A 25,489-nucleotide genomic window follows, 5' to 3' on the forward strand; every position below is an offset into this window, starting at 1 on the left:
GACACAAACAATATGTACACACCAAAATTATAAAGTGCCAGCAATAGTTAAAACCAGGCCTGCAGCATTATGGTGTACAAAACATACATATAGAACAAAAAATAAAAACAGATAGTATCCACCACTACAGAAGAAAATAAAAAAGAAAGTTTCCTTTTACATTAGTTTGTAATTTTTTGTGCTTCCTTTGATGTCTTTTTTGAAGACTTCACTAATACTAAAAACAGGTAGCTCTGAGTCTTCATAACCGAGAAATAGCACCACACCAAAGACTGTTGCTGTCAGCGCAACCTGGTAGCATTTAGGTATGGTGTGTTCACTGATCAAAAAAATTTTAAATTTTTTTAAATGTTGTTTTATTTTATTTAACAAGTAATGTCCCACTGAGAAACAGTATCTCTATTGCCATGAATCCCTGGTCCAGTTGAGCGGCAAAAATTACATTATACAAGGACAGAAAAAGACAAACCCAGTAATTGGCTGGTCACCAGTCAGGCCCCATATAGGAAACAATCATCCGATTCCAGTCAACAGCTGATTTCTCGGTGCATCTCTAATATACAATTCTGTATCCAGTTCCGTCTTGTGCTGTGTCTTTAACCCCTTATAGAAATGTGTAATAAATGTACCTGAAACCATCACACAGCCAAACTGGTACGTGTATAACACTAATGCCTGTAGGTGCCTATTAAACATATACCAAGAATCATATTGGAAGCACATTGTCGCCTTCCAGTGGTTGTAGTTAGGCCTAAGTAGCTAAGGTCAATGGTAAATACTTACATTTAATGTGCTCCTTGAGCTATATTTAAACTAACAATCTCTGCCTAATTTAGAATCTCTTTGAAAACAAAAATACAAATAATTTATTTATTATATAACTGTAAATGAACCAGACAGTAAAAGATTAAGCAAACTTAAGATTTTAATGCATATTTAGTGTTATAGACATTTGTTTCATTAACACAGCTCTCCATTATTAGTAAATAAGAATGTAGATTAGATAGAATAGTTATAAAGCTATCCATGGTCCAAAAACTAATAACATTAATAAAATAAAATCTTCTCCTGTGTTCTATCCTTCAGACCAGTTTTTATGACAAACCTCAAACTTAAGCTGTTATTTTGTATTTACATTTATGCTCTAAGTTACCTTAATATAAATTACACTCCTTACTATAGGAATCCATCACTGGTGAAGAATGTCTGCTCCAGTCTCACTGTGGGCACCACTCACCACTCTACCTTCATGGTGAGATGTGGATGTTTCAGTAACCTTTTTGATTAGCAGCTCCCTTATGACAGAAATTTAAACTTCACATTTTTTTTATATTTTGAGGCTGCATTGGCAGAGGCGTCGCTGCCGGGGCTCAAGAAGGAGAGTGTGAGCAGAAACCTTAGAGGCGAGAACAAATCAGCTGACGGCAAAAGCAGCAGAAAACAAAGTCTCTCTTCTCAAGTCCAACAGTGAGTTGCATTTCATACACACAATATATGGGATATATAATTCAATTCAATTCAGTTTATTTATATAGCGCCAATTCACAACACATGTCGTCTCAAGGCACTTCACAAAAGTCAGGTACATACATTCCAATTAATCCTAACCATTGAACAGTGCAGTCACATTCAGTTATTTATTCAAATTGGTTAAAAAGTCTTTCTATCTAAGGAAACCCAGCAGATTGCATCCAGTCAGAGATTTGCTGCATTCACTCCTCCTGGATGAGCATGTAGAGACCGTGGACAGTCACTGGCGTTGACTTTGCAGCAATCCCTCATACTGAGCATGCATGTAGCGACAGTGGAGAGGAAAAACTCCCTTTTAACAGGAAGAAACCTCCAGCAGAACCAGGCTCAGGGTGAGCGGCCATGACCAACTGGGGGTTTGAGAGAACAGAGTAGAGACACAAAGAGAACAAAGAAGCACTGATCCAGGAGTACTTTCTATGGGAAGGAAAAGTAAATGTTAATGGATGTAGCTCCTTTAGTTGTTTCACCTAGAAAGAAAAAACAGATAAACTCTGAGCCAGTTTTCAAGGTTAGAGTCTGAAAAAGAGCACATAGAGTTAGTCACAGTAAAGCTCAGTCAATCACCATGTCTAGGAGAGAGAAAGGGTTAAACACTAAAGGACAGGGCTATGTGGATCATCGGTAGAGGGTGAGCATTAAGTTGTTGCCAGCAGAAGCTTGGACGATTCCCCTCTCCAGAAAGGTGTCACAGGTAGACACAGAGCCAGGCCAGGTGTAGCTTCTAGGAAGAGAAAAGAGAGGGAACATAAAGTTAAAAGCTGAAATAACAGCAAATAATGCAAAATTGGAGAGTAGTATGAGAATGTAGCGAAGAGGGTGAAAGTGGTCATTATGTCCTCCAGCAGCCTAAGCCTATAGCAGCATAACTACAGAAATAGCTCAGGATAACCTAAGCCACTCTAACTATAAGCTTTATAAAAAAGGAAAGTTTTAAGCCAAGCCTTAAAAGTAGACAGGGTGTCTGCCTCACGGACTAAAACTGGGAGCTGGTTCCACAGGAGAGGAGCCTGATAACTAAAGGATCTGCCTCCCATTCTACTTCTAGAGACTCTAGGAACCACCACCAGTAAACCTGCAGTCTGAGAACGAAGTGCTCTGTTAGGAACATATGGAACAATCAGATCTCTGATGTATGATGGAGCTAGATCATTAAGGGCTTTATATGTGAGGAGGAGAATTTTAAATTCTATTCTGGATTTAACAGGGAGCCAATGAAGGGAAGCTAAAATAGGAGAAATATGATCTCTCTTTTTAATTTTCATCAGAACTCTTGCTGCAGCATTTTGAATCAGCTGAAGGCTTTTAACTGCATTTTGTGGACATCCTGATAGTAACGAATTACAAAAGTCCAGCCTTGAAGTAACAAATGCATGGACTAGTTTTTCAGCGTCACTCCTGGATAGGATATTTCTAATTTTGGCAATGTTCCGGAGGTGAAAGAAGGAAATCCTAGAAACCTGTTTAATATAGGATTTAAATGACATGTCCTGGTCAAAAATAACCCACGTTGCCTGAATGTAAAATGAACACATGTACTAACCAAAAAAACCCAAAAATCTGATGTGGTTTTGCTTTTTCTTGTTTCATGTAGGCAACTTTACTTTGAAGATGGGGAGCTGAAAGTAAATGACCAACAAGGCCAGCTACCAACACTGAAACCAGTCAGTCTGCAGCAGCACATCCATGGAAACAGCGAGGAGCTATTATTTGACCTTGAATGACCTGTGACAGTCAATACTGCCAGGTCAATAATAAAACATGCATCAGTAAAGCAAGGTTTCTTTGAGCATCCAGGGATGCTGGCCATGCAGTTTGATCTTCTTCACGTTTAGTTCTCCGTTTCAGGCATGAAGCTGTTTTCTTGCAGAATTAAATGTATTTAGGTCCAACAACCTTTCCCTCAACTCTGACCAGCCTCCCTGCTCCTGCTGATCAAAAGCATCCCCAACACAACATGACGCTGCTACCACCATGTTTCACGATGGGGATGATTTCCTCAGGATGATGTGCAGTTTTTCACGACACGCTATGTTTTACATGTAGCTTCAGAGTTCAATTTTGGTCTCATCTGACCAGAGCAGATTCTTTTATATGTTTGTTGTGTCCCTTGCATTGTTTGTGGCAAGGTTAAGGTTTCTTTCAACAGTCAGATTCTCCCTCTTGAGCTGTGGATCTCTGCAGCTCCTCCAGAGTTACCATGGGCCTCTTGGTTGCTTCTCTTATTAATGCTCTCCTTGCCCAGCCTGTTAGTTTAGGTAAATGGCCACGTCTTGGTAGTTTTAAAGTTTTAGAGTTGTCCATTTACAGACAATGGATTAAACAGTGCTCCGTGAGATGTTTAAAGCGTGGAATATTGTTTTAGATTTCTGCTGTGTTCCTTGGTCTTCACAATACGGTTTGTTCACTAATGTTCTTTAACAAACCTCTAAGGCCTTCACAGAACAGCTGCATTTATTATACGATTAAATCACACACAAATAGACCATATTTATGGATTTGGTGATCTCGGAAGGCAAATAGATACACTGGATTTTACTGAGGGGTATTAAAGTTGTAATAATGACCTTCGTTTGTTTGATCTATCTACAGAAAATCCCAATAAAAAAGAATGAATCCTGTTCAAGATATGAAAAACAATTTTGGAGCTTCTAGAGTAAATCATGTACAAGACAAAAATGTTTTAGGAGTTAAAATGAATTCTGGATGTTATCTTTTCAGTTAAATAAGTGTTTTTCTGTTATTCTCAGCTGTGAGTTTTGAAGTAGCTTGTAGGCCTTTTTAATGTGCCTAGATTTTTTTCTTTTCTTAATAAAAACTTGCCAGTTTGCATCAGTTTGCACAGATGCATCAGACAGGCATGCACAGCGACAAAGCAAATATATTAAACATCAAAATGGGGTAAATGATTTTTCTTGTATGCACAAATTAGACTCACGTTTGTGGAAAGAAGTAGCTAGTTAAATCCAGATTTACTGGTTTGTTTGTCGTCCATGTTTATGTGTAATGAAATTCAGAAGGTGAGTCCTATAGTAGAGCAAAAACATAATGTGAAATAGCTGAAAATGTTCTCTGTGTAGTTTTTCCTCCTGAGTCTTTCTCAAACCAACACATGTAACCTTCTGTATGGAGATCTCTGTGGTGGATTTTGTCAAACTGAATTAGTTAAATCTTTTTAATTTATTTCTGGTCAGGAGTTCAGTTCACCCAGACATGTATTTCAACCACAATAAACTGTTCACTTTAAATGAGTAGACAGCATCAACTCTGAGCACATCTTTGTTTGTAACAGGAGTCTTTGGCTGCAGGTGTGAGTCTGACGTCTGTTACTGAATAAAATATGTCAACTTCTTGTACATTTTAATATGTTGTGTAGTTTTTTTTTGTGCTTTCGGTACACCCCTATACCTCATATTCTCCCCGCATATGCAGACTGAACTTTGCCGTGCAGATCACATCGCTCCTCTGCCACTTTTCTCACTTTACAACGACGTTCAGTGTAGGTGCTAGACCAACACAAAACAACACAAACAAAGAGAACAGAATAGAAGCCTTCAATTATCCCACAGTGGGGAAATAAAATACAAAATCCACACAAATTAAAAATATATATAAAAAATATAGGAATAGTTTATAAAATATAAAAGAGACAATACTTGAAGAGATTTTTAAGAAATTACGGTGTGTACAGAAAATATATTAACCTTTCTACACAGCTATATGTCAGCGATACTTAAACAGATTTTTGTCTGGAATAAAGAACGATATAGCACTGGTGTATGATGGATATGCATTTAGTCATATCCATCCTTGCATTTAGGACAGAATTGCATTTTTATATTTATGTTACAGTGACCCGAAAAGAGTCATAATTTATTGCATGTTTGTTAAAGGAGGGATGATGGACCTCCTGAAATTCTGCTTAAGGAGCTGCTCAGTGTCATGGAAGGGGTGAAAGGTTGTTCATGGTGGATGACAGCTTTGCCAACATCCTCCTCTCACCCACCTCCTCAGTGAGGTCCAGAGGCTGGTCCAGAAAAGAGCTGGCTCTCCTAAGTAACTTATTCAATATCTTTCTGCCCAGCTCAGTGTTGCCACACCCCCAGCAGACCACAACATAAAACACTGCAGATGCCACCAGAGTGTTATAGAAGGTTTTTAGCAATCTCGTGCACACTTAGGAGGACCTTAGTCTCAATAGATGGAGGTAACTTTGACCCTTCTTGTACAGGATGTTGGTGTCTGTGAACCAGTTCACTTTATTGTTAAGATAAACACCTAGGTACTTGTACTCATCCACAGTCTCAACCCTGGGTGTTCACAGGTGATGTTGGTGTGAACTTCCTATGAAAGTCAGGTACTATCAGGTTTGTTGACTTCACACCAGGTGACAATGTTGGTGATGACCTCCCTGTAATCCCGGTCATTTCCCTCATCAGAGAACTTCTGGACCTAGCAGTTATCTGAGTTGTGTCTGAAGTCAGAGGTGCAGAAGGAAAGGAAAGAGAACTGTTCCCTGTGGGGCCCTGGTGCTGCATACCACCACAACAGACACATGGTTGTGAGGCTTCACATACTGTGGTCTGTTGGTGAGGAAGTCGATGTTCCATGGAAAGAACATGACCCGCACATTGCTGCCAGGGTTGTCCAGGTGAGAGAGGCATCTGTGCAGCACGTATAATTCTGCGTATGTGATTGCGAAGCCATGCAAAAAAGATTAATCATTTAAAAAACTTTTTAAATGTTTTTTGTGGCTCTAGTGGCCTTTATTTTTATTATTTTTCGACAGTAAGCAGATTGGAATCAGTGTAGAGAGCAGGGGAAGGGTGTGCAGAAAGCGTCACCAAGACCTGGATCCAATCCCGCGACAGCCTGAGGGCTAAGGCCTCCGCACGTGGGTGGCGGGCTTAAACTGCACCACCAGCGCTGTGCCCCATTTTCACATTTTCTTAACAGATTAAAATCGGAGGAGAGTGGCACGCATGTGTACCCGGTACCCCTTACTCTTATACCCCTAAATAAATTTGCAGTGCAAGCAGTTGCCCTCAGAAGTCACCAAAGAGTCCATCTATGTGCAATTGAATCTCGCTACAAATTCAGTAGTAACACCAGTGAACAAATAAACGCAGCAACACAACTACAGGGGTTGGACAATGAAACTGAAACACCTGTCATTTTAGTGTGGGATGTTTCATGGCTAAATTGGACCAGCCTGGTAGCCAGTCTTCATTAATTGCACATTGCACCAGTAAGAGCAGAGTGTGAAGGTTCAATTAGCAGGGTAAGAACACAGTTTTGCTCAAAATATTGAAATGCACACAACATCATGGGTGACATACCAGAGTTCAAAAGAGGACAAATTGTTGGTGCACGTCTTGCTGGCACATCTGAGACCAAGACAGCAAGTCTTTGTGATGTATCAAGAGCCACGGTATCCAGGGTAATGTCAGCATACCACCAAGAAGGACGAACCACATCCAACAGGATTAACTGTGGACGCAAGAGGAAGTTGTCTGAAAGGGATGTTCGGGTGCTAACCCGGATTGTATCCAAAAAACATAAAACCACGGCTGCCCAAATCACGGCAGAATTAAATGTGCACCTCAACTCTCCTGTTTCCACCAGAACTGTCCGTCGGGAGCTCCACAGGGTCAATATACACGGCCAGGCTGCTATAGCCAAACCTTTGGTCACTCATGCCAATGGCAAACGTCGCTTTCAATGGTGCAAGGAGCACAAATCTTGGACTGTGGACAATGTGAAACATGTATTGTTCTCTGATGAGTCCACCTTTACTGTTTTCCCCACATCCGGGAGAGTTACGGTGTGGAGAAGCCCCAAAGAAGCGTACCACCCAGACTGTTGCATGCCCAGAGTGAAGCATGGGGGTGGATCAGTGATGGTTTGGGCTGCCATATCATGGCATTCCCTTGGCCCAATACTTGTGCTAGATGGGCGCGTCACTGCCAAGGACTACCGAACCATTCTTGAGGACCATGTGCATCCAATGGTTCAAACATTGTATCCTGAAGGCGGTGCCGTGTATCAGGATGACAATACACCAATTCACACAGCAAGACTGGTGAAAGATTGGTTTGATGAACATGAAAGTGAAGTTGAACATCTCCCATGGCCTGCACAGTCACCAGATCTAAATATTATTGAGCCACTTTGGGGTGTTTTGGAGGAGCGAGTCAGGAAACGTTTTCCTCCACCAGTATCACGTAGTGACCTGGCCACTATCCTGCAAGAAGAATGGCTTAAAATCCCTCTGACCACTGTGCAGGACTTGTATATGTCATTCCCAAGACGAATTGACGCTGTACTGGCCACAAAAGGAGGCCCTACACCATACTAATAAATTATTGTGGTCTAAAACCAGGTGTTTCAGTTTCATTGTCCAACCCCTGTATGTCAGAGATATAGTTGCGGAGAAGAACCAACATCCTAAGCTTTGAGCCTCTCACAGAGCTGTTAAATGATCTTCCTAAAGTGGAAAGAGTACAAGTACAAATCTCCCAAGCCCTAAATGTCCACCTAAACTGACAGCCAGTGCAAAAAGAGCAAGACTTTGAAGAAAAAGTTCAGTCTATATGTTCAAAGTTGGTAGAGCCTCCTCAAAAAGACACCGATGAGTAGCCGAAGGTAGCTTGACAAGAAAAGGTAAGAGGTGGTGAGTTTGGATACATAACTGAGTTCCCATTTTCTCTTCAAATAAAAGCACGGATCTTTTCTTCAGTGAAAACCGGAACGTTGCTCCGCCTGTAGCAAACACATTTCCGCTCCTCGTCAACACAGCTAACATACTTTGTGGATCCAAATGGTCAGAGTAGATGTGAAAAAGATTAAAATGATGGAGTGAGAAAAGGGGATGCTGCCCCACACCATGACACTGCCTCCAAAAGATGCCACCCATCCAGCATAGCAATCAGTATGGCATTATCAGCACTTCTCCACACGCTGATCCTAAAAGGTGAAACTGCACTTATGATTCCTCCACATGTTCATGTTCCAGTGTACATGTGGTTGAGGCCTGATAATGAAGAGCAGTCATGGAGGGCCTTCGTAGAAGCACTGAGACCAGAGACTGCCTGTGTGCAGTCTGTTCCAGATTGTCTGAGTAGAGAGCCATCAGCTATATCAACCCTTGAGTGAAAATCTGCAGAAGACTGCCTACAGTTCCTAAATACTGAGTAGGTGACGTCAGACAACGTCTTGTGGTGTCGCCTGTTTTGGTACGCCAACTTTGCGGCCCATGTCTGACGTCCGTACCTATATGGAACGCTGCCTCATTTGGAAATGGTGCTAGGGCTCATTCCAAGTAACCTGGTTTTGCAGATCAGTAGCTTAAAATTACCCTATGGCACATGGCCTATCCAGATCAGTCAATCATGGCTTGCTGGTAACAAACACCAACAGACCTCCGAAGCAGGGCTCATCTTCACAATAGTAAGTGCACCAAAAGCACAAAACAAGAGTCAGAGGGAGGATGAACAGTTTAGCTTTGGCAGAGAGGATTTGGCAAGTGCAAAAAACTATTTAGGTGGGAAAGAAACAGGCGTTCCAATGTTGTAAGATTTATTGCCAAGAAATATTACAACTAAGAAAAATAACTGACCAAAAATATATCTACTCGTCTTTTGTGGTATGTGTTTGAAAACCTTTCAAAATATGTGTTTTGTGCATTTTTGAAGATTTCAATTAAAAAACAGTAATTTTGTCTAAACAACTGTGACTAAAGTTTGCCTATTAGCAGCTTCATTAAAAAGTTTTTTTTTTCCACCAAATCACAGCTTTAGTTGGAATGTCTAGTTGTTTGTTTGGCATCATTTAGCTCAGATTTTGGCTAACACTTCTGTAAATTCAGTATGCAAGAAAGTATAAAAGCCAACAGAAACAATGAACAGACAGTTTAAAGTGCAATCACAGTGCCTCATCAAGTGGAGTGAAGTTGCCTCTGTTCGCTTTGGAACAGAAGATTTCTGAGCTCCCTGTTTTGACTAATGTCAGTTATTGTCTTTGCTGATAACATGTTTGCTTTTGGTTTGCTGTTGCCTCTCATGGCTTCCTTTGATTCGCTGTCAGCCTACCGCATGACATTCTCCTCTGATTGCCACTCCACATGGCGTGCTTGCTGGCTGAAAGTTAGCATTGTGCTCGACAACTTCAACAGCTTCATTTATGTGTTGCTTTGATGTGCACAGAGAGGCAGGCAAACCAACATGTTATCGAGTACAGCACTTTTGACAGCACGTTTGTTTTTTATTTCCAGCAGCCAATCCAAAGGGGTTGGTCGGTGTTCATTCTCTTATCAACATATAATAATAATAATAATGCTGTCCTTCATGGGATCAATCAGTTCTTTGAGAACTCATCTAGAGGAATACAATAAAAAGACGTGGCTTTATGATGTTTTAGAAATGTATCTTTAGCACTTTACATTGTGTTTTAAAAATATTTGCTGGGAAAACATGCAGGAATGGTCCACAGGATCATTTTTCAAAGGATAGCTGTGGTGACATCACAACACAGTTTGGGTTTTTATGTGACAGGCCAACACAAAGTAAATGGTAAATGGCCTCTATTTGTAAAGCGCTTAATCAAGTCTATGACCCCAAAGTGCTTTACACTACATTCAGTTATCCACCCATTTATACACACAATCACACACTGACAGTGGTGAGCTACAATGTAGCCACAGCTGCCCTGGGGCAGACTGACATAAGTGAGGCTGCCAAACATTCGGCACCACCGGGCCCTCTGACCACCATCAGCAGGCAAGGCAGGTGAAGTGCCTTGCCCATAGACACAGTGACTGAGATGGATGGAGAGGGGGTTCGAACTGGCAACCCACCGGTTAAAGGATGAACCCCTACCACACTCGCCACTGTCCCCCCAAGTAGTGCATAATTGTGAACTAGAAGAAATACCATATATGGTTTTCCTTTATTTATTTTTTTTACATATAAAAATTCTAAAAAGGTGACTCGGCTCCCTTTACTTAAATGCCCTAAATAAAATCAAGCAATATGCTAACTTTTGGACAACTTGCAAAGTAGTGTTTAATACATTATCTGAAAATTGAAAGAGTATGGGGCAAATATAAAACCTATCTAGACATAGCCATTCACCTAAACTAACAGGGCAAGGACAGCATGAATCAGAGAAGCAGCAAAGAGGTCCATGATAACTCTGGAGGAGCTGCAGAGGTCCACAGCTTAGGTGTTTGTAGGACACCTAAATTGGTGGCAGCATCATGCTGTGAGGATGATGCCTTTCCGCAGCAGGGACAGGGAAGCAGGTCAGAGGTGGATAGAGGTGAACACAGTGCAATCCTGGTAGAAAACCTGCTGGAGGCTAAGAAAAACTAAAGGATGGGGCAGCAGTTCACCTCCATTGAACCGAAATGCATGCCACACTTTTCAAATTTTTACTCTTACAATAATGTTTATATCCATGCACCATTTTCCTTCCACTTCACAATTATGCACTACTTTTTGTTGGTCTGTCTCATAAAATCTAAATAAATTGCACTGAAGTTTGTATTTTGAAAAAATACGGGATAGTTCAAGAGGTATTTTGCAAGTCACTGTAAAAAAATAATCAAAGTGATTCAAAAATATGTAAACCTATCAGCTGGTATGTAAGCCTTACTAAGTGGGGGTACGTAATTCACTCCAAGATTTTGATCCAATTTGTGAGCAGTAGTTTGTCGTCCAAAAATCCTCCCCTAAAAAAAAAAAAAAATCTAGATTATTTCAACAAAACCTGATGTGGGCTCTTCTATGAGATTTTTGTTATCACTGCATGCCTAGTTGGTATTAGTTTTTGTTATACAGCAGTTATCAGTTACCACGCTTGTGCGGCATGTGTCTCCATCGTGTTAGGTGACTGAAAGCAGAAATGAGAGAGGGACCTCGTTCTTCCGAGCCATCCTCTGACCAGCTTGGCTGAAGCGGAGCTCAGAGGGTTTGTAATGAAGGCAATTGTCGTTAAGGCACCAAACAATAACAAAACACTCTCACACGGAGCAGCTCCCAAAGGCTCCTGAGCGGTGACTCATGTCAGCATGTTGGGTGTTGCTGGTAGTGCTTCCGGACCCCTTGCTCTAGACAAAAGCAAAGAGACTGAAGAGGATCCTGCGACAAAATGCGAGAAACCAGTCATTAGAACCCAGCATGGTAGCAGGAGAAAACATGTCTTTGGAAATAAGGGAAACACAGAACAATGCTGCTGAAGGCAAGTACTGATGGTTAAACCCGAAATAAGTTAGAAAAGGGGGTGTAATCTAATTGTTCTTAAATGGCATTGAATTGTTTGTGCTGCAGATTATTAGTTATTAAAGATTAATTTTATTCCAAATCCACTGAACAGTTTGTGGTTTTCCTTGATGTGAATCATGTTATGCAAGCCAGTAAAACAAATTTATAAAAAAGGACTATTTCAAAAAAAAATAAAGGCTTTAAACTAATACTCTTTTCACCATATTCAAATTCTGAACCTGTGTCCGATCAGTGTGAGCAATAATTGTGATAAAACTAACATTGTAGCGTCAGATCATGCTGTACTTTATGGTAAATTTTGTGTCACAGGTTTCAGTAAATAGTCTACAGCTGATATTGTAATTTTATCATTTTGGGGATGGTAACTTAGTAGAAATCAAATCTTATCTCTGCTTTCCCTGACTTCTCTTTTAAACAACTCGCTGATCTTACACAGAGACTGAAGAGTGCCAATAAACAAATAACTTAAAAATAATTATTAAATGTGTCATTAAATAGATAAAACTACAAATATGTCCATTAAATAAATAAATACATTAAATGAATTAAATCTATCCTTAATTTAATAAATAAATTATTAAAAAATTAAATGGTGTTGAAGCTTGAACTTTGACTCTTCTCTCAGTAGAAGTGTTCACACCAAAGAGTGTTTCTGTCACCACAGCCTGTTAGCTCCAAGCTCCATTCCTTGATAGGAAAACTATTTCTCACTGGCTGATCATGAAAATTAGCCGAAGCTTACTGGCCAATGTCTAAATAAATCTTATTGGTTCATCTTGTTAATGGAAGTGACCAGATACAGTAGTAATAAGGGATTGTCTCCTTATTCAAACAGGATATTTTTTGTTGTTGTTGTTGTTGTTGTTTGTTGTTGTTTTTATGTGCCTATTGAATTGTTTAGTTGTGTTCTGCACACATAGACCTAAGAGATATTATTAACTCATGTGAAGCTAGTGTTTTTATGATACAGTGGTGATGCACACAGCAGTACAATGTGATTTCCCCATTCTATTTGTTTGTTTGTGACTGTCGTTACTTATTGATGATTTAAAGCTGGTGATAAACCGTATTTGTGATAAACAGCCATCAAGGCAGCTCTGTCCAAACTTTGAGTCTGCAAATACTCCAGCTGAAAAAGAATGAGATATTGAAGGTTTTCATTTATTCCACTGAATGCCACAAAAATAGTGATACATCTTTAAATTATGCTCAGGGAGTAAAATGTTTTTATTTAAGAAAAACAAAGCAGGTAAAACCCCAAATGTCTATACTTTAAAATATTTTATTAACTTCTTTGTGTGCAAATCTATAAGATATTAAAATAAAATCAGGCCCAGTTTTTAATCAAACTCTGTGAATGTCATGAGGGTGGAGACATTTTAAATGCAGGGTCAACCTGGCTGGCTGAGTGGGAGGAAGTTTCAGGCTTTTTGTTACAAACATACTTCATGTCTCCCGCTGAGGCCGAGCCTTATCTTGAACATGAATGCAGATATTATCCAAACACTCAGCTAACTGGGCTTTCTGCTAAGTAGCTTCATCGAAGTTCGTCTTTAAGATCAGCTGAGGAAATCCTTTGAGCGAGTGACCCCATTAGCAGAGGAAATACCATCTGGGCTGACCTCATGGGCAGTGCTACACAAAGAAACCAAGAGTCCCTCATGAAAACACTTTCATGTTGTTTATTCCTTATGAGAAAATGTGTACTCATAAATTATTCAATTTATGAATTTGTTTTGTTAAAATTGTACATTTACTGACAAGAGAATTTAAGATATTCAACTTAAAACATAGCTTACTTTGAATAAGGCTAGTATTTTCCTTTTTTTATTTTATTGCTTATACGTTTTACAAATAAATTAAAATGAGTCATGATACCATGGTGCCTCTTGGTTGCTTCTCTACGACCTCCTTGCCCAACCTGGTTGGCTAAGGTGGACGGAGGGATTTTCAGATGCATCATATTATTTCTGTTCCTGGATGATGGATTCAACAGCGCTCTATAAGATGTTCAAAGCTTTTGATATTGTTTTATAACATAACGCTACTTTAAACTTCTCCACATCTTTCCCCCTGCCCTGTCTTCTGTTACCCTCAACCCTCAGTAGATTACTGAATTGTAGGACAGCATATATACTACCCTCACTTGTACATTTAGTTGTTATACAGAAGTGGGATTTTCCACATTAAAGGGATATTTAAGAGCAGCCAAACTATTAAGAAACACTTGACTGAAGAAATTAGAACTTTATACATCTAAGGGTGTTTTACATCAAGCATTGTGGACCTCTGCAAGCCAAATAAGTCATTGAGGAACATCTCAACTCCTCCTGTTGTGGACCTCAATCCCTTGATGATCACATGATGTGTCCATTTCTGTGTATGTCACAGCCCAGCTTTTGCCTGCTCCAGCTCCCCAAACAGAGGCCTTACAGGACTCAGATGTGTTTGAGAAGGCTCAGCATGACCTTCAGAGGCCAAGTTGCCCTCGATGCGGCCTCCCAGTCCCTGAAAACAAACTGAAATCTGCCTCACCGATTCTTAGCCGACCGCAGAGCTCAGGGGTGTCAGTCCTCAGCGGCCACAAAGGCGGCGACAGGAGTCGGAGCAAGAGAAGTAGGGCTGGATCGCACCAACCTGCTCCTACACCTACAGGTAACCTCCCGACTATTTATCCTTTTTAAATAAGTCTAAGTAAGCAGGTGTTGATACTACCATCTAGCATGTATGTTGGATGGAGAATTAGACTGGGTGTTTGGACCTTAGCTTGATATCATGACTTTATATTTCACATGTGATTCCGCAGGTAGAGCTGAAATTTTAAAGCAATTACTGATCCTAAATTATATAAAAAGTGTTTTAAATAAACAGTTGAATACTTAAATTTAACAATCCTTTCATTTCATTTCATTTCATTCTCTTTTCTTTTGTTGGTTTTGGGCTTTTGGGCCCAGAAAAAAAGGAAAAACAGCTGCAGTGTCAGGCAACAAGTCAGCCTCTGAAAAAAACACTTAGTTACGAGTGTTTAAAAAAGTAAAGATTAGGTCTTTTACAATATTTTTAATAATTTGAAAATACATCAGTAAACATTTGTCTTATATCCTGTAGATTTAAAATGGGTGTGGGTTCTGAGATGATTGTCCGTGCTTTTTGCTTAAAACTGAAATAAGAATGGGTATCTACTTCATACCATTCAATGGATCAAGACCACAAATATCAATGTGATTTATTTGGATTTTATCTGATGGTCCAGCACCAAGTGACCCTAGGTTTACAACATTGCTTCACAAATACAAATCAAAAGAGTGCACTATGTGTTTATAGTCACTTATCTTTCCTATAACACCTCTAACAAACCCTGTAGGTTTTTTAGAGAACATTCATGAACAAACAGCATCATGAAGACCAAGGAACACGGCAGACAGGTCAGGGAGAAAGATGTAAAGTGTAAAACAGGGTTAGGTTATAAAAATCCCCAGCAATGTTCAATGTATCGTCTGAAAATGGAAAGAGTATGTAGACCTACCTACCTATCTACTATCCTAACTATAAAACATGGTGGTGGTAGCATCATGCAGTTGAGATGATTGTTTTTAGCAAGGATAGCTAAGCTGGTAGGACTCATTGGGAAAATGGATGGAGCTTCAAAAGACTGAAGACTGGGGTTCACATTCCAACAGAACAACCAATACAGCCAGAGCTACAATAGAATAGCTTAGATCAAAGAATATTCATCTATTAGAATGGCCCAGTCAAAGTCCTGACTTCAATCCAACTGAAATCCTGTGGTAAGACTTGAAAACCGATGTTCACAAACACTATCCATTCAGTTTGACTGAGCTTGGGATGTTTGAGAAGATCAGGCAAAAGCTTTAATGCTCTAGATTTGTAAAGCTGGTAAAGACGTGTCTCAAAAGATCAGCTGCTGTAAATGTAGTAAAAGCTAGTTTTAGTAAGGGGCCTAAAATGGATGCATGACACACTTCCCAGATTTTCTGTTTGCAAACGTTATGAACCCATATACATGACAAGTTTCCCACCAAACTACTTCCTTTCCAGCTGTAACATGTCAGACATAGTCAGTTCTAATTAAAAATGATAATTTCTTAAATTAAATAACGAAAAACTTAAACAAGTGGTAAAATAATTGGATTAATAATTTGACGCCCACAGCAAACAATGCCATTATTGATTTAACCATCTGTCTAACAAACGTGAAGCTTGACAAACACACACTTACAGGAATGCTTCTAAAAGTTTTCCAGTGCATACAGTCCAGTTGCGTCACTTCTACTAACTATACCAGTGCATGTGACGGACCACTGCTTGTTTACCAGTGGGTTCATGTTGTTATCTCCATGAAGCTGTACATCAAATCAATTCAGGGGCTACACAATGCTCCCTTTTCATCTACACGCGAGTATTAGCATAAGTTATGCGGGGTGCGTATAAATCAGTGGAATGAGCAGCAAAATGTTGAGCCCCACTCCGCAGGGAATTCTGCCACCTCCTTTCCGCTGGCTTCCTTGAGTAAACAGGATAAAACAGCTGGATTTGCATCAGCTCGCTCTGCTCTGGTCCTTATGCAGATGAAAAAAAACAAAAAAAACAAACAAAAAAAAAACAGCAGTACAGCAGGTAGGAGCCCACGATACGCACCGCAACACACCGATGAGGTTAATGTATGCTATTTCGTCTGCGCCTAATTTGGGCAGCACAGCAATTATCATGTGACAGCTTCCTGCTGATTGCTTTTCATCCTTGCAAGCCTCTGTGGCCTTTTTTTTTTTTTCATTTTCCCTGGAGGACTGAGCAAAGCTGTGATTAAGTAAACACAATCACACTTGATCACTGCAGAACAAGAATTTCTCTTTTTTAAGTTTCACTTGACACCACAAACAAACAATGCAAGAGTTTAATTTGGGTTAATGGAGGTAATCCCTGTGTTTGTTAACACATTAAAAGGCTTTTTGGAAGCACAGCAGATGCTCTCTGACCTCAGATTTCTGTGCTCCACAATCAGTTATTTTATCCTTATTTTGACGCCCACAGACTCTTGCCTTCGGCTGCTGCTGGCCTGCCTGTGGTGTCAGTTCTCTGTGGTGCTCCTGGGTCTGCTGGAGGCCTGCTCCTGCTGCCTTCAGGGCCTCTGCTCCTCCTGCTGCCACGCCTGCGCCCGCTGCTGCTCGGTCATCCAGGACTCGCCCGGTGAGGAGCTCGGCTGCCCCGCCCACTGCCACTCGGTGCTGTTCAAGTCCTGCTGTGAGCCCATCGAGTGTCTGGAGTTCTGTCTGGACTGCTGCGAGATCTGCCACCGCAGCTAAGCCAGCAGGCTGTTAGTCCTTGCGATGGGATGCACAATGTTGGAAACTACATTTAGAGGACACATTTTTTGCACTCATCTTGAGTGAATGAAAGCCTTTTTTTCTCTAAAAAAAGGACATTAAAATGGCTCTGATTACACAGTGCCATGCAAATTCAACACTATACTTCGTGCTGGTCTGTCACATAAAATCCAAATAAAATACATCAATGTTTGTGGTTGAAATGGGAGAAAATTTGAAAAAGTTCAAAGGGTATGAAAACATGTGCAAGGAAATGTACCATAGACTGATGGTGATACACGGTCCATATGTGTGGGTGCTGCATCTGTTGCAATACAGTGAAGGGAGACTTGTGCTGAGGGCAAAGGTTAGAACAAATTGAGGTTGACAAGTGGAACAAACCTGGGCGCTTATTTCATGCTGCCTGTACAGCAAGCTCTAAATTAGATACTGCCGCTGTCTGTTGTCCCCAGCGGAACCCAAATGCATTGTGGGCAAAAGCGATGCCTAAAGCGATGCTCTAACATGATTTAAATGAGCCTCTTTGCTCTCCCGGACGGACTGACAGCGTTGTCTTTATTGGCACTTAGATTTATTTTTGGTTGTTTACTCTGCTTCTACGCTGTCATCTCGCTCCGCAGCTTTCAATGAAGCCCTCTCAGATCTTCTGATATCTAGCGGCAATAAGCATCTTCTTTATATTTAAAATGCCTTATTTGACAAATATGAAAAGGGATTAAAGTGAGAGAAGACAAGTTTTGCGTTGCCCTGTTCTTTAAATGCAAAAAGCCGTGCGGGAAGGAGTCAAACCTGTAATCTTCGAACATTGGAAGCGGAATGCTTTTGATTTCTAGTAATAGGCATCTTCAGCTTGAGGTCATTTATTAAATTTATGCACATTTGAACCATTTCTGTTCAATTCAAACTGAAAATGGAAAGAATATACCGAGACATAGATGCTAAGCTAAACTGACACACTGGACAAGGAAAGCACTAATCAGAGATGTAGCTAAAAGGCCCAAAACTTCACAGATCCACAACTCTGGCACCATTGCATACTAGTCATACACTCCACAAATCTGCCCTTTATGCAAGAGTGGCAAGACGAAAAACTATTGTTGTAAGAAAACCACAGGAAGGTGCTTCAGTCAGACGAGACCAAAATTAAATTGTTTGGCCTATATGCAAAAACTTTTATGTGTCAAAAAAACTAACACAGAACATCACCTTGAACAAATCATCCCCATCGTATGGTGGTGGCAGCATCATGCTATGGGGATTCTTTTCTTCAGTAGGGACAGGGGAAGCTGGTCAGAGTTGATCTGAGGATAGATGGAACTAAACACCAGGCAATCCTAGGAGAAAACATGTGAGAGGCTGCAGAAGACTTGAGACTAGACTGGAAGACAAACAGTCAGACCTATAATAAAATGGTTTGCAGCAAAATATAGTCTTGTGTTAGATCGGTCCAGTCAAAGTCCAGACCTAAATCCAATGAAGAATCTGCGTCAAGGCTTGAAAACTGATCCTTGCTCCAATCTGACTAGATTAGATGTTATGGATATAACCTTATACTGAACTGGCTTGCTCATCAGGCATTATCGAGGTTTCAAACCGACACCTTGTTTTTCTAACAGTTGTCGGACAGGTAGTCTGAGATAAAGACTGAGCTTTACAGACAGAAGATGACCCAATGAAGAGCAGATTGCTTTCAGCCTGAGTTATCTGAAAAAAAAAGCTTGTCTTTATTCACCATCTGCCTATTTGTATTCTCGCCTGCCTCCAAAGCTGCTTGACAACAGCTGTAACCTCCTCAATCAAAACAAGGTTTATACGTGCGGTAGGAAGTGGCGTCTGTTTAAAAAAAAAGGGGAAATAATAACACCTAATAGTCAGTCTGTCAGATGTGCCCATCTGCTATAAAGGAAACAAAAATAAATGTAACAAGATTTGAATATCTAACATTTGAGGCTGACGCAGAGAGGACGGATCAAAGCTTAGAGAGACACACCAGAGGGGGGCAATCATAAACACGCTGTCTCGCCTTAATAAGAAAGGAAATTGTTTCTAAACCAGCGCATACCATCAGGTTTCACATGTTTGTGAGTGTGGGAGGAGGGGGAGTTTTAAAGAACATCAAAAACACAGCTAATGAGAGTTAGAGTAGGAAATGGTTGAGCATTAAGGATGGATGGCAAGGAGCATCTTTCGTTTAAATGTGAGAAACCAGGTTTCTTTAGAAGGTTTTGCAAGCAGATGTTGCAGAATTAGGACCAATTCTCAGAAATTAAGAAAACAAAGAGATGTGAATATCTTCTAGCTTTCTACTTACCTAAATATTAATTTGCATGCATTATGAGTTAGATAACATTTTACTACTACTACTACTACTATATTGGTCTTTATTCCAGAATTCCAGCTATCCTAAACTATTGCCATCATGTTCATGTATTTATATATATATTTATAAATACAGCTAATGTGAAGATATGGTCATCTGAGTAACCAGTTACTGCAGTTAATCCACATATTGCTCCTTTTCAAAATCCTAATTAGTCAACGTTTAACATCTTAGACCTAAAAGAAAAAGAAGAGGTTTTTGGTTTTAAAACTGCCTCATGTGGAGGAGCTCAAGTATCTTGAGGTCTTGTTCATGAGTGAGGGAAGAATGGAGCAGGAGATCGACAGACGGATCGGTGCGGCTGCCGCAGTAATGGAGGCGCTGTGCCGGTCCGTTGTGGTGAAGAGAGAGCTGAGCCGAAGAGCAAAGCTCTCAATTTACCAGTCAGTCTACGTTCCTACCCTCACCTATGGCCATGAACTTTGGGTCATGACTGAAAGAACGAGATCCCGGATACAAGCGGCTGAAATGAGTTTCCTCCGTAGGGTGGCCGGGCACTCCCTTAGAGATAGGGTGAGGAGCTCGGCCATCCGGGAGGGGCTCGGAGTAGAGCCGCTGCTCCTCCACATCGAGAGGAGCCAGTTGAGGTGGCTCGGGCATCTATACCGGATGCCTCCTGGACACCTTCCTCGGGAGGTGTTCCAGGCACGTCCCACCGGGAGGAGGCCCAGGACACGCTGGAGGGACTATGTCTCTCGGCTGGCCTGGGAACGCCTTGGGCTCCCCCCGGAGGAGCTGGAGGAGGTGTCTGGGGAGAGGGACGTCTATGTCTCTGCTGAGTCTGCTGCCCCCGCGACCCGGTCCCGGATGAAGCGGAAGACGACGAGTATGAGGTTTAAAACCTTAAAATGTCATTGCAGGCTTACAATTACAATTACAGCAGGATCTTGCTACTGTTGAGGTGAAAGTGCAAGTCTGTACAATCAGAGACAGACTGGACAAGGTTCACTTTGTACTCCAAAGACCCATGAACCAGATATAAAACTTTGTTCTTTCAGGGATCGTTCTTCCCAGGCTGTTACACCTCGACTGTGGAACGTGTTTCTTTGTTTCAACGATGTCTTAAAAAAAAGACGTTATTCAAACGTACTTAAAATCTTCTTAAATATAACTGTATTTGTTTTTCAGTGATCTGTATCATTTAATTTGCCTTTGGTCCTAACCATGTTTTAATTTAATTGTGTTTTAATGTTTATGCTCTTTGTGATTTTTATCTGTAAAAAGGTGCTACATAAATAAAAACCTTTAGACAAACGTTTGTCATTGAGAACATAGACAGAGGTCATGAATTTTGGAATAACGTTCTTTGGACCGACGGATCCTAAATGTTATTATTTGGACACCGGAACGGAGGACATGTTGGGCATGAAACACAAACAGCATCCCAAGAAAATAACCTAATTCCCACTGTGAAGCATGGAGGTGGAAGTGTAATGGTTTGGGAACGGTTGGTTGCAGCGGGATCCGGGCCAATATGATCGTTCTTTTCACATGACTGGATAAAAATAAGATCACTACCTAACTGTGAAACAGCATCTCGTAATCCATGTTGCACATTGTAATGAATGACATTATTAACCCGTGTTTAGCAAAGTTAGTTAAAAAACAAACAGTTGTTTCAAATGAGATCACCAATCCGTATATTATGCTTCATATATTTTTCCATTTATTTGATTTCACTTACCAACAGAACTTTTATGCCACTGTTGTTGCAGGGAATGAAACATCATTACATTGAAGTTAGATTTCTTTTACAGTATTTGATAATGATAATAAAAACAAAGAACAAAATATAAACTGGCTGTTACTTAAAGCAAACCACCAACAAGCTGAAATGGTTCTTGTCACCCTGTTTTTATAGCCGGAGAGTTTGCAGCTCGTCATGTTCAAGTATATAGTGTTCAAAGGAATAAATAAGCTGAGAATGACACAAGTCCATATTTAGGACTAAAACAGATATTGCCCCATTGGATGGCACGCACCAAATGTAATAAGTTGGCAAAAACAATGAAAAATACAAATACTTAGAAACGCCAATTCTGCAACAGCAAAATACACAAATAAAAATCCAAACTACAATTTCAGCCAGAAAAACAAATACTTTTGAGATCGTCTTTATTTGTACCCGTTGAGAGTCTCGTCCCTCGCTCAGTGGGCAAGTGCAACGTGCAATAAAGTTGATTTCTTTCATGACACAGGATAAAAAACAACTGAGGTGTTTAATTCTTGGCTTTAGAGTTTCTGATGGCTGACAGCAAGCAGCGAAAATGTGGAGTCAGATCCTATGATTCTTCTTCAGCACCTCCAAATACTGCTGCGTCGCTCTGCTGAGGGGGTCCAGCTCCACTCTGGAGGCGGAGCCCACCGGGGACAAACGGGCCGAGGCGGCATCTAGCTCTGCTGTGGCTGAGGACCAAAGAGAAAACCCAAGGTTGGCGTCTGCAGCTTCTTCCCACACGTTTAAGGGTCGGAATGACAAGGACTTGAACTTACCGTTGCTCAGTTCTTTAGATATGTTTTTGTCCAGCTCACTCTGCATCTGGAAGAAGATGACAGGCAAACAGAAACAAGTGTGGATTGAAATGTAAGGAAAGAGGAGAGACACTGAGCAGATGTCACCAGCAGAAACACCAGGGTAGAAAATACAAGGGAGGGAAAACGGCTAAAGAAAATCTGTTTTGGTTGTAAAACACAGCAAGTCATGCAAAACGTTCAAGCTCCTCACAGATCTGAAAGCTACAGAATATAAAAGAGCTGCTTGATGGTTAAAAAACAAGAGGTGGCATTATACACAGAAACCTTCAGAAATTATTTCAACAATAATCATTTATTTTTATGTAAATAGTGGAATAAATGAATGTTAAACAGAGAAAAACATCATGAGGCAATAAAGGTCTACACTTCCTTTCTCAGGAGTGTCCAGCATCCCCTGCTTTCTGTGATAATAGAGGTGAACTCGGACATACGTTTTTATTTTTAGATTTCACCGCTGGCTTGTTGATAAGAATTTTATTTAAAAATCACACTTTACCGCTACTTTATTTATTATTCAAACGTATAAAACAGGGCTTTCGTGTTTATGATGTTCATCTTTGCTGAGGCGGCACAAGAACCAAAACGTTCATTTATTTCAGTAATTCAGTTCAAACAGTGAAACTTATGACATATCAGCAGATTTATTACACAGGGTGATGTGATCCCAGCATTTATTTCTATGAGTTCTTATGCGTTTGGCTTACGGCTAACAAAAACACAAATTTTGGTTTCTCAGGACAGTAGAACATTGCATAGAAATTCAAACAAATATAGTTTTAATAAAGAAATGTCAATGTTATGCCCGTTGAGAAGACTTGACGGTTGTCCAGTAGACAATCATTGAGTCTATACAGGGTAAGCCACAAAAGGCTTTTTCAAAAGAAGCTGGATGTTCACAGAGTGCTATATGAATATATTTTAAGGGAAAGTTGAGTAGAAAGAAAAAGTCTGATACAAAAAAAAAAAAACAACAAAAACAATAGGTAATACCGCAGCTTTGAGAGAATTGTGAAGCAAGGCCCCTTTAAGGGTTTGGGGGGGATTCAGAGGGTGTGGACTGCAGCTGGAGTCAGTGTCTCAGGAGCCACCACACACAGAGGTATCCAGGACATGAGCTACAACTACGTGTTCCTGGGGTTATGCCACTCCTGAACCAGTGACAATGTTAAAAGCATCTTACCTGCGCGATGGAGAAAAACAACTGGACTGTTTCTCAATGGTCCAAATTCATCTTTTCAGAGAAAAGTCAATTTAGCTTTTTATTGAGAAATTATGGTCCCAGAGGCCCATTGATGAAAAAGGAGCTCTGACTCAGTGCTGAGTGCATACACTGTATTAAAACTACCTCTGTTTAAAATATATTCATGTACTACTGTAGTACCCTTTGCAAATAGATTTTGCATTTTTATTAGCTGTATTTCATAATAATAATAATACATCACCCTGTGTCCAATGAATCCATGTATGAGCTGCACGTTTTAAACTGAATTACTAAAATAAATGAACTTATCTAACTCTAACAGATTTAGATGTGCCTGTATATGTGAAGCACTACAGAGAAAGTTGCCCTGAGGTTTCGTTTAACAAAAATAATGTTTTGAATTTGGAGTGGTTTGGCCCTGTGGAGCCAAACCACTCCAGGCCTTTAAAACTCAACTCAGGAGATTATGACACAGACAACCAGACTGAATGTCTTGTCCCTTCTTTGAGACATTTAAAATGAACACTTTCACTGGAATACCAGAAAAAACTAACAGTCTTCAGACGGAGACCTTTTCTAGAACCAAACTATTTCTCCAAGAGCAGACAAACTTGCTGTCTGAAGGTCATTTATGAACTAAAGCTCAGCCTCTTTTCCCTTCAGTTTCTAAGGGCCAGAAATATTAAACAATCCAGCTAACTAGCAATAAAGTGTACTTCCCATTAAATATTCATCACTGGTATAAAAGTAAAAACTAACATGGGTTGTTTGGTTCCATCTCCCAGAAACAGGAAGGGACGTAAAGGTTTAGCTGAATGTTGTTGAGCTGTGTACTGCAACAGAGTTATTTTGAAGTCACTGGCCTTGCTATATTTTGCAACCTCCCATCTCTGAGGGTATTGCTACGTCAGAGGGAGGAACAACCCGACTAGGGTTAGGTTCTGTGGTTCTGCTCATAAGACCTTTTACAGAACTGACATTCTCTGCTGCTTTTGCCTCTTTCATCCTAACGCAGGCAAGAAAAGCAGAGCTTTTTTTCTTTTTAAACTTTCATTAGATGGTTGTATACGCAACCAACTGAGGTTGTGGTTAAACAATGACATCACAACCTAGTTTGCAAACACCCATCACTATGACAACAGCGGTACAGTTTTATAGATTTCGTTTTGTCAAAATGTGGAAAGATTTACCTGGATCCTCTTGCCATAAAACTTGGTTTTTGTTAGGAAATGATCAAAAATATCCCAATAAAATGTTTAGGAAGAACTGCCATCACTGCCTAGATTAATCCTCCTTTACATTCCCTTGATGTTAATAAAAAAAACAAAAACGTTATCACCACCTACTGACCACCTAAAGACTGAAACGGTTTTTATTGTATCGTTCATTGCAGCTGTGGATCTTTTCTTTAAACAGAACTTTGAAGGTTCAGATTAACTTTGGGCTATAATCCAAAACTGTTTAGGTGCGTAAAAAAACTAAATGTTTCAGTGTTATTTAAAATAACACCGAAGTTACTGAAAACATGCAAAAAGATACAGAAAGTCGAAGAGGAGAGGAAAAGAAAAGAGTAAAGTCCACGGCCCTCAGCTGCCTTTCAAAGCTAACAAAAGAGCGCCACCTAGTGTTGTTATGTATACAGGCAGAACACAAATGCTTTGACTCAATACAAGTTTAAGAAAATATTCGGAAGCTTTTCAATCAAATGATTAATTTGTGATGTTCTTATGTTTTCTTTTTGTGGGGTGTAAACGTCATGTTTTCAACGTTTGAATGATTGCAGAACAACAAGCAACAAAGACTGAATCCCATGAAGTTTAGTGAGACTCACAGTCAATAATCACTGTTAAAGCAAACATCTGAGCTCCTATTGTGTACAAAAATGGGAAAAATATTTGCCAAATACTCTTCGGTGGATGGCACAAACGAGATGGGGCAGAAAAAATATACAGCCCCTACAATCATTACACCACTGAGTACTTTTCTGCAAGCTTCCTGGGTGAAAAGAAGCATCAGGAAAGGTGTGGGGAAAAAGCATTAACAGGTTTCTAGAGAGGCACTGTTGCATCCTCCGTTGTATAAGTAAACCTTGGTTAATTAAGTCATACCGAGGCCTACTTGTTCACATTTTCACATTTTGTAAAACCACAAACTGCAATGTTTATTAAGATTTAATGTGATAGTAGTAGTGAATAAGAAACTGTGGATCACTGTA

At 40.2% G+C, this 25,489-nt stretch overlaps 3 protein-coding genes across 10 annotated transcripts in view; 2 read left to right on the forward strand and 1 right to left on the reverse strand.

The window, feature by feature from the left end:
- Window positions 1-4,894, forward strand: part of LOC124881938 (forkhead box protein P2-like) — a 32,122-nt gene extending 27,228 nt beyond the window's left edge. For all 3 annotated transcript variants that reach the window (XM_047387930.1, XM_047387948.1, XM_047387939.1), the window contains 3 exons: window positions 1,183-1,252; window positions 1,340-1,467; window positions 3,125-4,894. In XM_047387930.1, coding sequence (XP_047243886.1) covers window positions 1,183-1,252; window positions 1,340-1,467; window positions 3,125-3,254 — 328 coding nt within the window. In that variant the 3' untranslated portion in view covers window positions 3,255-4,894. The remainder of the gene's footprint in view (window positions 1-1,182; window positions 1,253-1,339; window positions 1,468-3,124) is intronic.
- Window positions 4,895-10,800: 5,906 nt separating this feature from the next.
- Window positions 10,801-17,893, forward strand: LOC124883247 (myoD family inhibitor domain-containing protein-like). The gene is made up of 3 exons (XM_047390260.1): window positions 10,801-10,831; window positions 14,205-14,468; window positions 16,866-17,893. The coding sequence occupies exons 1-3, from the start codon at window positions 10,801-10,803 to the stop codon at window positions 17,135-17,137; spliced, it is 567 nt and encodes a 188-aa protein (XP_047246216.1). The 3' UTR covers window positions 17,138-17,893.
- Window positions 17,894-21,181: 3,288 nt separating this feature from the next.
- si:ch211-272n13.3 (ankyrin repeat domain-containing protein 26) overlaps window positions 21,182-25,489 on the reverse strand; it is a 45,575-nt gene continuing 41,267 nt past the window's right edge. For 5 of the 6 annotated variants that reach the window (XM_047390208.1, XM_047390215.1, XM_047390234.1 and 2 more), the window contains 2 exons: window positions 22,032-22,077; window positions 21,182-21,944 (listed from right to left, as the gene is read on the reverse strand). In XM_047390208.1, the coding sequence (XP_047246164.1) occupies window positions 21,814-21,944; window positions 22,032-22,077 (177 nt within the window). In that variant the 3' untranslated portion in view covers window positions 21,182-21,813. The remainder of the gene's footprint in view (window positions 21,945-22,031; window positions 22,078-25,489) is intronic. The other variant, XR_007042121.1, reaches the window with a different exon arrangement.

Source organism: Girardinichthys multiradiatus, chromosome 2, assembly GCF_021462225.1.
Source record: "Girardinichthys multiradiatus isolate DD_20200921_A chromosome 2, DD_fGirMul_XY1, whole genome shotgun sequence".
Taxonomy (NCBI): domain Eukaryota; kingdom Metazoa; phylum Chordata; class Actinopteri; order Cyprinodontiformes; family Goodeidae; genus Girardinichthys; species Girardinichthys multiradiatus.